The following is a 15,949-nucleotide window of genomic DNA, read 5'->3' as shown; positions in this document are numbered from 1 at the left end:
TGTATTAGAGATATATGCTATATTTCAGTATGACAGAAATTATGTTAATTTAATGACTACCCTCTAGCCTTCAAAATACATAGAGAAATATTTCATTACTTTGATTATTAGTATGTAGAATAAACGTTCTTGAAATGGCATAGTAGTTCTAGTTAGGAAGATTCCCTCAGACTTCCACTTCTTGGTTTGTGCTAAGGCTCACGCAGCGAAAGATCACAGCATCCTTTTCATTAGATAGGAAGACAGGAAACTGACAGGGTCAGGCCATTTTGCCATCTCTGCCATGGTCTGCAGTGATGGATACTGATTTTTAGAGTGGAAGATGTCAAAGGATTGAATCCTGGGCCTTCTGCATGTTTGGGAACCACCGTCTCTCTCTTCTTAGGTTGGCGGGGTCCACACATTGTACCAAGTCATGGTTTATTTTAAATATGTTTAATTGTGTTAACCTTATTTGACTGGGTTCACAGAACAAGCTAAGACAAAAAAACCCTCATGTTATGGCTTTGTCTGATGCTTTTTTTTAAATTTGACATTCACTCTCAATGCAAAAAGCTATCCTATATTTTGTTTTAAAGAACTGGTAAATATATTCAGAGTTTTATTTGATTTCTTCTCTAAAAATAAGTGGCACACAAGTAGATGTCTCTTCAAGGAGCAAAGATTTGGGTTGGGTTTTTTTTTAAGGCCTCTTCAAAACATTGGATTATGCTTTGTGTTGACCAGAAACAAAGCCTTCCGTTATTGATACTATTTATCACAAAAGTGGTTTCTACAGAAAGAATAGCTGGTTTGATCAGGAGTAAATTGAGTGCTTAATATATTTCCTGGTATAACCAAAATGTGCTCAGTTTATCTAATTATATATGAGAATTCAGGACAATAAACAAGGTTATCATAAGGGATTAAAATGGCAATGATTTTTATATGCCAAATTAATGTTGGGCAATTTTTTGTTGTTGAAGTTAAGTGTGGTAAGCTGTCATTGCTAAGTCTGGATTTGTTCATTCTTGTATAATCTTTCTTCAGCACACTGGGCTGTTAGTCATAAATTGTTTCACTGCTTTTTATCTGTGCATGTTTATTAAGTGGTGTCAAAAGACTTTTTTCTGACCCGAATGAGTCAGGGGTAAATTCACCTCCAGATTTCTGATAATAGAATGCAAATCCTAGTATATCTATGTAAAATCATATTTAGATTTTTCTTTCATCTGGGGAGCAAGAGACTATGTGGAGTCATGTTACCTTATCTCTGCAGAATTTAAGGTTACTATCAATGCAGATGCCTAACCAATGGAAGGCCAAGATTCCTGCTTCATAGCTCCTTGGATCATTGGGAGGGAATCTACAGAAATTACCTCACCATTGGGAATTCCCATGGAGTTCTTGTGTCCTAACTCATGTGATCATGAGAGAGGTAGTTGCAGGCTTCTTTCTATCCATGAAGATTTTCTCTGTTCTTGCATCAGTTTTTGCTTTGTTCTGATTCTGTGAACTATCCCTCTTTATTTTGCTCATGCCAATGGTAGCAATAGCTCAATAGTAAGCAATATTTTTGTACAATATTTTCTAGCTCATATTTCAAACTTAATCCCTAGTGCCAAATGGCTACAAATATTGTTTGTCTCAGCAAAACTCTGCAACTTTCTTCTAAATGTTTGTCCAGAAGGTGTCTGTCTTTGTAACAGAATACAAATGTGTCCATTTGTCCATGTGCAAATATATATAAAATTGAGCATAGAGTCTTTAAAACTAAATGTTAATGTTAAAAGCCAAGAATACTGCAAATGAGCTGGTAGTGTGTCCTGAATAATACAAAACTCACTTTTGTCACTTGATCTGTTGAAGGCTGTAGCATTTTTATGTAGACAGTCTGGGATGTATTGCTGTGTATTCCCAGAGATCTTGTGCATAAATCAGACAAATAGATTTAATTAGAGGAACATCTGACTTGCTCAACTGTCTTTTTTCCAGAAAAACATTGTTGTGGCAGCCAATAAAGTCTCAAGCAAAGTGACAGCAGTTTCATTCTCTGAGGATTGCAGCTATTTTGTTACAGCTGGAAACCGGCACATCAGATTTTGGTACCTGGCTGATAGCAAAACCTCTAAGGTAAAGGACATTGTTGATGCTATTGAAAGAAGGGGAGATATTTGTAACCAAGATAATTAAGTCAGATTTACGAGTATTTCTGCAAAGTGTTAATTAAACCATTCCACTTCCCCAAAGCAAAACAGTCTTGACATGTTGTTCTTTCATGCCAGGTGAATGCTACAGTCCCCTTGCTTGGGCGTTCTGGTTTGCTTGGAGAACTGAGGAACAATTTTTTTACAGATGTAGCATGCGGCAGGGGTAAAAAAGCAGACAGCACGTTTTGTATCACTTCCTCTGGTCTGCTGTGTGAATTCAATGAGAAGAGGCTATTGGACAAGTGGGTAGAATTGAGGGTAAGTGGCTTGTTGAACTTGGTTATCTGTTCATATTAGAGGTGAGAAGATCTTTCAGTTCTGCCAACTTTTTTCCTAATGCGGAATTTTGAAAATGTAGGAATTGATGTCTGGATGGGATGATATCTGGTACCTTCTGTATGGCAAAAAAAAAGATATTTAAATTAAGTAGCTAAGTATGAGTCATATAATCTACTGTATAAGAGAGGCAATCTCTCTCTCCAAGTGTTTTCTGCTAACTAGATTTGGGTATTTGAAGTGCATTTCATTAGGAGAAAAGTTATCTGGAAAAATTCAGCAGCTTTCTTATACGTGTGCTTTTAAATTGCATTCTTATTCTCTGCTTGATCTATTTTAACTGTAGCTGTAGTTTTATAAATCTTCCAGAGTTTCACTCAGGCCAAAAATAGTCTCAAAACTGCTGGCAAACATGGCATCAGAGGGTACCTACTTTCTTAGAAAACAACCAATTTTACAGTCCATTCCTAATACAAGCACAAGCTATTTTAGACTTATTCAGTTGTGTGCTTGTATCCATTCAGCCATGCATTTGTACTTTGCTTCAGTTGCATAACCAAGATGGAAAAAGACTGATTGGTTGAAGCCCACTTATGTAGGATAACTTTCATGTAAATTGATTTTCCATAGACCTAAGTATTTCCTAGATCTGTGTTTAATTTCCAGTAGATCCTGAATGATGTGTTATTGTTGAAAGACATTATGAAAACCTTTTCTTTCTCATAAAATGGTAAATGCAAGGATTTAGGGCAGGGGTTCTCAACCTTGGCAACTTTAAGACTTGTGGACTTCAACTCCCAGAATTCTGGGAGTTGAAGTCCACAAGTCTTAAAGTTGCCAAGATTGAGAACCCCTGATTTAGGGCTTTTCTTCTTTTTTTATAAAGGAACCCAGCTCCTAGGCCCTTGCTCACTCTTCAAACTGAATGCTCTTTCTCTCTCTCTCTCTTTTCCTCCTTTTCCTTTTGGCACTGAAAACACCCTTCTCTCTTTTACTTAGAACACAGACAGCTTCACAGTAAGTTCTAATGTCTCTTGTTTCCAACATGCCACTGCCCTAGCATCCCTCCCATTTGTCGTCTTTTTTTTTCTTTGCAATTGTGCTCACTACAGTAGAATTTAAAAGCTGGAATAAGATTGAGTCTTCATCAGGAATTATATCTATTTGTTCTGTTGTTTTACATAGTGTTAGTTCCCATTCCTAATACAAGGGAAATCTTTTTCAGTGAAGTATCCAAATCCCTGTATGCTGGTATTATTGTTGTTGAATGCTGCTGTTCTGGTCATTCAGCCATGCTCCCTCCATTTCAGATCTTTTTTTTTTCTTCTAGTCACTATTTTCTCACTGAGCATGCTCAGTGTTCATTAATCAGATTGCTGAGTTTCTCTGCAGTGGCTGTTATTTCACTCTGGTGTAGTGCTGATACGGTTTTGGATAGATAATGAGCGGCACAGATTGTTTATTCTAGCTGTGGAATTCTGGGAGTTGAAGTCCATGCAGCTTAAAGTTGCCAAGGTTGAGTGAAAAATATTAGTCTCATTACTGAAAATAGGAGCTTATAATAATAGTTCTCCTACAGAAACAGTTCTGTAGTTAATGGAAGAATACTTCCAGTTTAGTTTTTTCCCCCCTTATACTTAGTGATTCCATCTCATCTTGCTTCAGTTTTTTTCCTTCTTTCTTAACTTATTTTCTTTCATGTCTTGTGTTATGTTGTGGCTCATGCTAATATGTTATGTCTCCAGACTACTGTGGCAAACTGCATCTCCGTGAACCACGATTACATCTTTTGTGGCTGTGCCGATGGTACTGTTCGAATTTTTAATCCTTCAAATCTTCACTTTGTGACCACACTCCCTAAACCACACTTCCTAGGGACGGATATCACCAGCATTACGGAAGCCAGGTAGGAAAAGTAGAGATCAGAAGCAACTTCTGTCAGAATTTAGCTTCGCTCTCTGTCTTGCATTTGCAAATACAATTCTAAGACGCCCAGAGTCTCCTTGAAATATAAGATGGGTGGCCAATAAATTTTACAAATAAATAAATAAAATTGTTCAGGGAACAAGAGGGGACCTAAAGGTGCTTTCCCAAAAGCAACTGGACTTCCTTTGTTTTTCGTTGAAGCTGTTTCGCTTCTCATCCAAAAAACTTCTACAGTTCTGAAAAAGCATCTTTCAGTTCTTGAAAAAGCACCTTTGGGACAACCATGGCCTGGATGACTGAGAATCTTCATAGACACCGAGCAAGAGGGGAAAAACTTTTTTTTTTATGAAAGGGGTGCTTTCATCTATACTAAGCTGCAATTTCTATCATCCCCAGCCAACGGATGGCATCACATTTGAGGAGGCTGGCAGAAATGGTTCTGGGATAAATTACAACCATTGCAGCATCTCTATGGTCATGTGATCAAAATTCAGATGCTTGGCAATTGATTCATATTTATGGCAGTTGCAGTGTCCCACGGTCATCTGATCACCTTTTGTCACCTGACAAGCAAAGTCAATAAGGAAGCCAGGTTCATTTAACAACTCTGTTACTAACCGAAGAACTGCAGTGATTCACTTAGAAATTGTGGCAAGAAAAATTATAAAAGGGTGCAAAACCCACTTGACAACTGTCTCACGTAGCAACAGAAATTTTGGGCTCAGTTGTGGTTGTAAGTTGCAATTGAGGACTACTTGTAATCATATTGGTATATTTCCAAAGTCCCCAGAAATTAAGATCTGCCAAAGAAGACCCTTCTTTTTCTTTAGCTGGGGGAGAGGCTGAGGTAATTCTTTTTATATATGTGACATAGAGCATCACTCAGTGAAGAAGATGTAGACTGAGGATATCAGAGGAATCTATCAATGTTTTGAGCCAGCAGCCTGCATATTCACAACATCTCCTCTTAGAAAAACATGGCTGATATTTGAATTAATACAGAAGCACATACATAAAGCTGACTTAGTGGCTGTCTGCATGTGTTTTAATTAAATGCATCTCTTTCTGAGAAATTTTTTTTTGATACAAAGGCATACTTCAAATATCTCATCTAGCCTGTTTTTCTCTTCCCATATCTCTGCCCCTAAGATCTATTAATGCATTGTAAGCTCTTAGCAACTGTTCCTGGCAGAGTTTTAGCATGCACTGCCATGGTAAATTAACAGAGAGAAATAGAAATAAGTAAAAAAAAAATGTACAAAGCATCTGTCTGTGCTCTTGGCACATCCTCATGAGCTTTCAATACACTGACTCCTGGCCTCGGATTTTTTTTAGTGACTTGGAAAGGCCAAGGTACTGTGTAGCTTAAAATATGATCTGCCAGTTTAGTTTTAGAAGCTGTAAACTTGGAAAGCTATGCACGTGCATACTGTTGTTCCTTAGCTCGTTTATAGTAAGCTCCTTTTGAACTGCAGTTTTGCCTTGCATGGCCAGATTTTTATGACAGACAGAACAAACAATTAATGAGAGCTGCATCTTAAAATTGGAAGGATTTGAATATGTGGAATTGCTCACAGAGCTTAGAGTCATTTTATACTCTTTTTTAAAAACCCTCCTGTTATTGAATGAAGAAAACCTGTATTTTTAAAACTGCTTTTTTAAAGAAATCTGACAATTTCAGGCTTGTAATTTCTTACCCAGCATCCAAAAGTACATGGTTCTAATGCAGTGATGGCGAACCTTTTAGAGACTGAATGCCCAAAAACTGCCCCCGTCCCTGCTCCGCCTCCCGCCCTGCCTGCTCCACCCGCCCGCAGGGCCATGCACTGCCCCCATGGCCCGCCGCAGATCGCCCAAGCAGCTCTGCAGCACCATGGCAGCCACATCCTCTGCCCACATCCTGCAGCATCATCTGCACGCTATGGGGTATAAGGACATAGTCTTGTCCCTGCTGCCCAACTATGTCCTTGGCTGCACTGCTCCGTGCGGGCTGTGCCTGGGGGCGATTCTCCTCCAGGGGGGCTGCTGATGAGGAGAGGGCCGCGGGGGGAGGCAGGGCTGGGGCAACAGAACGTGTGCCCACAGAGAGGGCTCCGAGTGCCACCTATGGCATGTGTGCCATAGGTTTGCCACCACTGTTCTAATGTATTGAGACTGATTAAAATGTATAGATGTATGCATATTTTCCCCTATAGTTTAAAAGAAATTGAAATACACCGTTGTCATGATAACCAATTCATGTAATCCATTCTTTGTGCTAAGGTTGCTTGGGTGTTTCTAAGAGCTCACAGTTTTATCAAATACTTGACTTTCAATATAATACCATTATTATTCAAGCATATTTTTTTAAAAATGGGATGAACTATGAGAATGGAACTACAATTTTGTCTAGGGGACCAACAGTATCTGACAGAGTTCATAGAAGAGATAGGGAAAGCATCCCATCCTCACAACTACCATCTACTTTTCAAGCAGGACATGGGAATGCAAACAACAACAAAAAACACTGCACATCAGTTTTCTTTGGGGGAGTGAGCTAAACTGTGAACTGTCCAGAAATAAATAAGGCAATTCCATAGATCTCTGTGCCCCTAAAACCCACCGTTCTTCAGTCTTGCTTGGGTTAAGCCAAAGCTATTTTCTCCAACCTCACAGTTTCCTCAACCCCACAGCCTCCAGACAATGGGAAAGAAACTTGAAGTGAAGTCAGCCTGGGGTGTGTGGATCGGTATTTATGTGTGGCTGTGTGTATGTGTGTGGCTGTGTGTGTCCATGATTGAGTATCATTGGTATACTTATGATACTTAATGCTGCACAGATGAAATACTTCACTCAGCTGCTTATTAAGCAGAAAGAGAATGTAGAGCTCTGAGGAACCTTGCAGAACAGGGTTCGAGGTACAGATCTCTCTCCTCTCCTAACATCAACCGGAACCAACTTTAGAAGAAAGAGGAGAAAAACTGCAACACTGTTCCTCATTCTCCCTCCCAAGCTGGTCCTGAAGGATACTGTGATTGATGGTCCTGAAAGCTGCTGAGAGACCTTAGAGGACTAGGATGGGTGAACCATTCCAATCCTGACCCTTCCAAAGGTCATCTATAAGTGCAGTCAGTGCCATCTCAGTGTTAAATCTGATCTGAAGTAAGGAGTAAAGCCCCCAATATTATTGCAATAGAGTAGGAGAATGCCATATGAAACCAAATCTGTTCAGCTTGAGATCTGATTACAATTTAAACTATTCTTTTCTGTCTGAAGGAAAGAGATTAGATCTGTTGGTTTTAGGGGCAGCTAAGTCATGCACTCATATGGCCATAAGCCACACACACACACACACACACACACACACACACACAGAGTCCATTTGAACTATGAGGATAACGATGCTGACTGAAGTTACAGGATTGTTACACAATTACAATGGCATGGTTTATGTGCAGCATTTTTAATAACAGCATACAAATATGTAACAGTAAAAAATACCGGTAGAACAGGCAAATTTCTGTGTCTGTCTCCTTTTAGCAAACCTGCTCTCTTTTGTATCTTCACATGTCAACTATTTAAAAATTATCCATTGTACTGTTTTTTTGCAGTCGGCTTTTCTCTAATGTGGCTGATGCCAAGTATCCAGACACCATTGCCTTAACCTTTGATCCGAATAACCAGTGGCTGTCTTGTGTTTACAATGATCACAGCTTGTATGTGTGGGATATCAAAGACCCCAAGAAAGTGGGCAAGGTTTATTCCGCGTTATACCACTCCTCCTGTGTCTGGAACATTGAGGTAATGTTATGTCACAAATATTGAGGGTCACCAATAGGATCATTTCTGATTTCCTACAAAATTAAAGTGTTTCAGAATTAAGAAGGCACTTCCCATTATGGCAAGAATTCCAGTGATTTTTCTTTTTTCTTTTAAAGTAGATTTCTGTGCACTTTTGGGTTTTAGGTATTACTTAGGTAATATTTTGCATGTACAATAATGACTAACCATTTAGGAATGAATTAACAGAACGGAAAAGAAAAGGAGAAAACCTACATTACTTTAGCCTCATAACCAAACGTGTATCTGCTAGAATGTAGATCAGCCTTCAGACAATAATATAAAGTTAACTGTTTTAAATGAAAATCTACATATGGGTAATAACAAATGGAGATTTCTCTGACTGCTTGTTTCCAGTAATAGTGTGTGTGGCTGCCAGATAGGCACATTCTGTTGATTTTCCATTACAAAAATATACTCAAGCCTGGGGTTATTGTCCCAGTTCTTGGTGTTAGTCATTTGCTTATTCTTTTTCCAAAGTCTGGTTAAAACTAAAGTGCTTTACTGCATGCATGTCCTTGGCTATCTTTCTATATTATCTTGAATTAGAATAAAGGTTCAATTTGCACCTTCCTTCTTGTTATCACAATTATAACAATTATGGCAATAGCTAAGTGCTGCTCCCTGCTGGTGTATCGTATGTGTGTAAGAATGCTCAAAGGATAATGAAATGTGTTCCTACAGAAAGGTCCAATTGCCAATTGTAACTCAATCAGATCATTCTGTGAAACTTGAATCTGTTAGTATAAACAGTCTCGGTAAAACCAGCTTCAAAGAGTAACAAAACAAGGCTTGTATACCTTGATAATTTTGGAGAGCAGAATATTTTCATAGAAATTGCAAGAGTGAGAAGCTTTACCTCTCTCTCATACCTATGAACAAGCCTGGGGTTCTTCTCTTGAGCGCAGTCCTTCTTTGACAAGTTTTTTGATAGTCATAACCCCCCCACCCCCACCACCAGTTTTGGAAAATATAGAATCTATTTCTAATTCTGTTAACAATTTATCTCCCTATAGGTGTACCCTGATGTAAAAGATAGCAATCAGTCTTGCTTGCCCCCAAACACCTTCATCACTTGCTCCTCGGATAACACCATCCGCCTGTGGAACACTGAGAGCTCAAACATCCATGGAGCCTCCTCGCATCGGAACATTCTGAGCAATGTAAGACTGTCTGAGCTCAGGATAGATCACATGGCTTAATCTTTGACTTCAAGAGGAAGTGGAGAAGAACAGTCCATTACGCGCAGAATATTTATTTATTTAGACAATTTTGAGACTGCCAACTCTGGGTGGCTTACATTTTATTTATTTTACCCATTTTCTTGTCAATGCAGGATTTTTTTTTTTTTTTTTTTTTTTGCTTATATCAGTAACTAAGATAAGATTCATCTATGAAAGCTGTCCTGGAATATTGCTATTTCACTCTCCCAGAGTGTTTGCATTTGTGTGTGGATGTGGGTGTGTGGGTATGTATGTGTGTATCCGTTTATTCATTTTTGGAATGAATAATGTGTGGTTGCTTAATTAAGTAGTTCTCTGCAACTATGTATGTATGATGTTGATGTCTTGTGAGTTTAGGATTACAATAATACATGTTTAATAACGCTAAAAATATGAACCCTGGGAATATTCATATCCAAAATAAAATGAACACCAAGGTATTAATTAAAACTATAAAAACTTTAATTTAAAAACGCCAAGCTTTCGCCGTCACCTGCCGGCATCATCAGTTGTGTTAAAACTTTATTCAAACGGGTGGAGTCACATTGCAGCACTGCCAAAGCTAAGAGGGAGGAAAGAAACCACCTCTTTCAAGTGTGTAAGCGCAATGGGTACCCGGTAAGATTCATTAATCGGTTTAGCATACCATCTGAATCCCGGAGTAACCCTACATTTAATGAGTTGACACCACAGACAACACGTGTTACCCTCCCCTACATCTGCGATGTATCAGAGGATACTGCGAGGATCTTGGCGCCATATAATATACAGGTAGCACATAGACCCAGCCAAATGCTACGGGCAGCCATCATGCGCCCCAAGGACCCGCTCCCCAACATGGAGAGATCGGCAGCCATATATAAGATTGATTGTATGGACTGCCCGTGTAACTATGTTGGGGAGACTTCCAAACGAGTGAAGACTAGGGTCCACGAACACAAGCTAGCTGTGAAAAGGGGCGAACAGCACTCCCAGATATGGACTCACATGGCGGAATTGGGCCACCGCTTTAATTTCAACGAGGTAGACGTCTTGGCAAGTGACAGTACAAAGGGAGGCCGTTTGCTCAAAGAAGCATGGCTATCCAATAGCAGCTCTATTAACCGGCACATTGACCTCTGTCCGGCACACTTGGCACTTAGATCATGGAGTGCGACCAACTACCCATCTTGCTATTGTTGGCCTGACAGCAAGCCCAGTGGGGGAGCCAGAGGGGATGTGCCAACCCCCCAATCAGTTCGATGCAACCCAGAAGAGGAGGGGCAACAACTGAGAATTCCCACTACCCCTGCAATGATAACACACTCTCAAAAGATTAAGAGAGCGATGGAAACTAAAGTCCAGAACCCCTGCGTTATGAACATCGGAGATATTCCAGTTGGTGTGCAAGGAGACACGATAGACAAAGATGGGGATGGATCGTTAAACCTGATACCTCACCAATGCTCAGAAAGAAACAAGATGACCGATTTAAGGGGGAAGAAGCAATCCCCCCACTCCGCATCGCCAGCTGGTTCAAGAACATATGGAGTGCGGGACGGCGCGGAGTACAACAGCAGGCTTGCGGACGCTCCGGAAAGTAAGGAGAAGAACGAGCCCGGACGGGGAAGTGCGCGAGAGGGCAGAGCTAACAAGATCAGCTGGCCGCGCCTCGCACCGGCAGCACCCATAGACTCCAAAGACTTCTGTCATACACGCGTAGGAGCGAGAGGTGTTGGAACGAAGAGGAGAGCAAGGAAGGAGCGTTATGACGCTCAGGGAGATCGCAACTTCACCCCCCCCCCAGGTCAAGACCTCGGATCACAGCATGCGCGAAAAGAACGCAGAGGACAAAAAGGAGGGAAAGGGTATGGTAGCTAAAGATAATTACAACTACGAGACTACCCCCATAGATAAACAACCTATCGAGCCACCCCAGCCAATTTGGAATACTACGTACGACCACTTTGATAACAGTTGGGTACGAGGGGGGGGCGCTAAGGACGAAAAGAAAGATGTTTATAGAGAGAGTGACTGTGTGAAGCGTGATTGGGGAAAAGAAAAGGACAAATGCAAACCACCACCCGAACCCAAAGGGGTGAATGGATTGAAAGATAGAGACAATCGGAGAGGCAAGGAGCTTACACCACCTACCTTAGAACCCAAAGAAAAGAAGATAGATGAAGATATACACGTAGCTAAGAAGGACAGGAAGAAACGAAATCACCGGAGCACAATTTAACCAATTGGGTCCGGTGACGAGATCAAGGAGCCGGGTGCAGACTTCGGCCTGCCTATAAAGGACTCTCTCACTCCCTGGCGGTCCAGCCCTGATGATGCCGGCAGGTGATGGCGAAAGCTTGGCGTTTTTAAATTAAACTTTTTATAGTTTTAATTAATACCTTGGTGTTCATTTTATTTTGAATAATACATGTGTACAAATCAGTTGGCTAAGCATGAATGGCATAGTGCTGTATAAGTGTCCCAAAATTATTTAGGCATTCTGATATTTTATTTTCTAGGAAAGAATCAAACAAGGTTGGAAATGTATTTGTAACATTACCGTAAATAACCTTATCTCAGAACTGATTTGAACAGATGCTATTTTCTTCTTATTCTCTAGCTCCAGTTTTAATGCATCCAACTATGTATCTATTGAACCACATTGGAAAGAAATTGGAAATATTGGGAAAAATGGGCTTGAAACAAATTAGTTATTAAAGCTACGGGATTTCCAGCACTTACCCCCCCCAACTTTTATTTCCACGGTGCATTACAGGGCCTTATACACAAACTCTCTATGAAGTTATATTCCTGCATTACTTTCCTGTATCACCATCCATGTCCATTTTTAGCCTTATAGCTTTTTTTGTTTTAGTTGTATCTAGTTTGTTTATATTTGGCCATAATATAATATTATTTTCAAATTCTCTGATTCACAGGTCTCAATTAAGGTTGCTAGAAAGATTGGATTTTTTTTTTTTGCTTTGCCATTGTGCTATGTATTTCCAGTTGCTGATATTAAGAGAAATATTAGCGTCCAGTACTGCTTTCATTCTGTGCCTTTCCTTTGCTTTCATCTGCTTGCTTCAAATGGAATCTTTTGTTTTGTCTCATTAGGATTTGATGAAAATCATCTATGTAGATGAAAACACTCAGCCCCTCTTGGACACAGAATACAATACAGCTGGAGGTGTAGAGAAGGCTGACACACAGGCCATAGATACAAAAGTGGGGATTCGCACAGTGTGTGTGAGCCCTACTGGGGAACACCTGGCCTCAGGTGATAGGATAGGCACTCTCAGGTAAACCTTGGAGTTTTGGAGAACGTGTCCCTGCATAATAACACCAAGAGATTCCTCCTAACTGCTTCCTTGCCTTGTATCATTTTCAGGATCTATGAATTGAAGCCCCTGAGAGAGATGCTGAAGGTAGAAGCCCATGATTCTGAAATCCTCTGCCTTGAATATTCCAGACCAGATACAGGTAAGATTTGACTGACTGATTAATTAATTAATTAATTCATCTTGTATACTGGTTTCCATAGGATTTCTGGCACTTAACGATATTGTACAGATATCACATCCACAGTAAGTAAGTAAGTAAGTAAGTAAGTAAGAAGCAATTTAGAACTAAGGAGAAATTTCCTGACACTGAGAACCAATTAACCAGTGGAATGGCTTGCCTTCAGAAGTTGTGGTGCTCCATCACTGGAGGCTTTTAAGAAGAAGTGGCCACTTGTCTGGAATGGTATAGGATCTCCTTCTTGAGTAGGGGCTTAGGCTAGAAAACCTCTGAGATCTCGTCCAACTCTGTTATTCTGAAACAGCCTTAAAACATCCAAGTAAAATTCATTTAACGTAATATAAAATAATAAAACATAATATAATCCAAGTAAAAAATCATTTAACGTAATATAAAACAGTTAAATCATATCTGGGCATTCTTCAAGCAGACATGCATTTATCTTAGATCTGTGATGGCGAACCTTTTAGAGACTGAGTGCCCAAAAACTGGCCCCGCCCCCTCTCCAGCCCCTGCCACGACCCCACTCTGCCCCCCATTCCCCGCCCAACCTGCCCATAGGACCACTCACCGCCTCCAGGGCCTGCTGCAGATCGCCCAGGCAGCCCAGCAGCGCTATGGCGGCTACACCCTCTGCCCGCGCCCTGCAGCATCAACTGCATGATGGGGTGTGAGGGCAGAGTCTTGTCTATGCTGCCTGGCTGCCATGTCCTTGGCTGCGCTGCTCCATGTCGGCCATGCTCGGGGGTGATTCTCCTTCAGGGGGGCTGCTGGAGAGGAGGAGGTTGCGGGGGGAGGCAAGACTGGGGCAACTGCATGTGTGCCCACAGAGGGGGCTCCGAGTGCTGCCTCTGGCACCCGTGCCATAGGTTCGCCATCACTGTCTAGATGGTCCCTGTGAAATCAAGATAGATGAAATCTACTTTCAACTTGGAGGCTATTCTAAAGGGCAGGTCTTGCTATACTTCAGCATCCCTCACTTCATGTTTTTTTTATCTGTGAAATCACACAGGATTCTAAACCTGAGCCTTCTGTATGTTTATAACTAAGACTTTGGACAAAGAGTCCCACTTTCTTGGTGCCACACTGGTGCGATTTCCATTCTTTTTCTTAATTTTGTTTTGTCTTCCACATTTAGCAGACGATTAAGTCTTGAATCATGTTTATTTCTTTTTTTCTTCTTCTTAGCATTATCGTTGGGCTTTAATTACTCTTGGTGGTTGTTCGTTCCTTTGAGCCATTGCATAATTTTTGCAGGTTTCTTGACCATTTAGAACCAACTGACTTTGAAGACTGCATTCTACAAATTCTAAATATGCAAATGTAGATCTTTGTGTTTATGGTCTATATTGTTTCATCTTTTCAAACTGGCCAGGAGACCACCAAGGCTTGTTACATCTGTCAGACAGAAAGCCTTAATAAGTAATGGGCATCAACCCAAATGTCCTGTTAATCTGACTTCTGCTTAATTCTCTGTAAAATTTGGATCCCTGAGATATCTTCCTGTTCTGTACTGTGAGCAGTAAAGTTATCTTTTGACTAGTCCCTCAAAACCTATCTGATAAGCCAAATAATACCAGACTATTCTGATACCTCAAATCACACAGTGATACCTCAAATCACTCCTATTAGCTCCTAGCCCAGGGTTCTCAACCTTCCTAATGCCACGACCCCCAACCATGTGGTCGTAAGTCAAGGACTACCTGTATTTCCCTGTGGACAGGGCAGGAGGAGGCACGCACGCTCTGCCTTTTCTTCTGTGGCTGGAGTGCACGCTGGGCAGGCTGAGGGTGCACGCAGGCCGTCGCCCAGCAACTGCCTCGGCCCGGGAGCACCGCGCAAGCGTGGTTCCGCCCCCTGCGCCGGCTGAGGCCTAGCTGGCAAGCAGCAGCAACGGCGCAGGCCGACCACTGGCTGGGCCATCAGCTGGCCCAGCCCAAGGGAGGTAAGCCACCCCCCCGGGCCCCATGCGCACCAGCAACCCTCCCTGCACCTGCCGTTGCCCCGCTAGCCTTACCTTGGCCACCTCATGTTCGGTGCAGCGGCAGGCAGGCCCAGGTGCTCCTGGGTGGCCATGGCACACGGCAGCAAGGGTGCAGGGCGACCACTGGCTGGGCCACCAGCTGGCCCAGCCCAAGGGAAGTAAGGCACCCGCCGGGCCCCACGCGTGCCAGCAATCCTCCCTGCGCCCGCCGGCCTCCCACCTCCCACCCCTGGCCCTCTTTTACTTACATTTAGTAGTTGCTCAGCAGGGAGGGGTGGAAACATCCAGAAAGCTCGCCTTAGCAGCAGACAACTTGCAGCACCGTTTGCAGACTGGGACTTTTGGCAGGCTTAGCAGGGCAGAGACAGCCTGGACAATTCCTATTGGCTATTGAAAGCCAATAGAATTAGACTCTATTCAAGAGAGTCTATTCTATTGGCTTTTGAAAGCCAATAGATTCTATTGGCTTTCGAACGCCAATAGCATAGAGTCTCTTGAATAGAGTCTATTCTATTGGCTTTCAAAAGCCAATAGAATAAGAGGGAGTAGTACAGCTAAGGAAAAGGGGAAAAAATGGCGGACTGCGTTGTTTGGCGACCCCCGTGAAATGGTCATTCGACCCCAAATGGGGTCGTGACCCACAGGTTGAGAACCGCTGTCCTAGCCTATTAAGGGCAAGTTATTATTATGAGTTACTTTTTCTTCTCCTGTGGTACTGGTAATCTCATTGCCAATTCATCCAACTTAGCATCCCTGTTGACTGCTCTTTCTATCCCTGCCATGTACTTTAGGTTCTCATACCCAAACTATCAGTCTGCTTGTGGAGAATCTATTGTGGGAAAGGCAATTCAATCTTGGATAGTGACATCTGAGAGAAATTCTCAGGATTAACTGTATTTAAACTCCACAGGACATACAATTTTCCTGGCACTCCATTATAGCAGTGGCTTAATGCTTTCCTGCTGTTCCTGTTCTGCCTCTAAGGTGCATTATGCTTCACCCTATTATGAAGAGAATCATGGATTATC

The 15,949-nt window shown here is 41.7% G+C and overlaps 1 protein-coding gene across 3 annotated transcripts in view; it reads left to right on the top strand.

Moving 5' to 3' along the window:
* MAPKBP1 (mitogen-activated protein kinase binding protein 1) overlaps positions 1-15,949 on the top strand; it is a 132,890-nt gene that overhangs the window by 72,800 nt on the left and 44,141 nt on the right. For 2 of the 3 annotated variants that reach the window (XM_039323881.1, XM_039323883.1), the window contains 8 exons: positions 1,975-2,112; positions 2,265-2,447; positions 3,465-3,482; positions 4,211-4,371; positions 7,982-8,171; positions 9,227-9,373; positions 12,533-12,717; positions 12,807-12,898. In XM_039323881.1, coding sequence (XP_039179815.1) covers positions 1,975-2,112; positions 2,265-2,447; positions 3,465-3,482; positions 4,211-4,371; positions 7,982-8,171; positions 9,227-9,373; positions 12,533-12,717; positions 12,807-12,898 — 1,114 coding nt within the window. The remainder of the gene's footprint in view (positions 1-1,974; positions 2,113-2,264; positions 2,448-3,464; positions 3,483-4,210; positions 4,372-7,981; positions 8,172-9,226; positions 9,374-12,532; positions 12,718-12,806; positions 12,899-15,949) is intronic. The other variant, XM_039323882.1, reaches the window with a different exon arrangement.

The sequence above is a fragment of the Crotalus tigris genome, unplaced genomic scaffold (genome assembly GCF_016545835.1).
Source record: "Crotalus tigris isolate CLP2741 ecotype Arizona unplaced genomic scaffold, ASM1654583v1 scf7180000024286.1529876, whole genome shotgun sequence".
Classification (NCBI taxonomy): Eukaryota; Metazoa; Chordata; class Lepidosauria; order Squamata; family Viperidae; genus Crotalus; species Crotalus tigris.
This window is presented reverse-complemented; position numbering and strand designations above follow the sequence as displayed.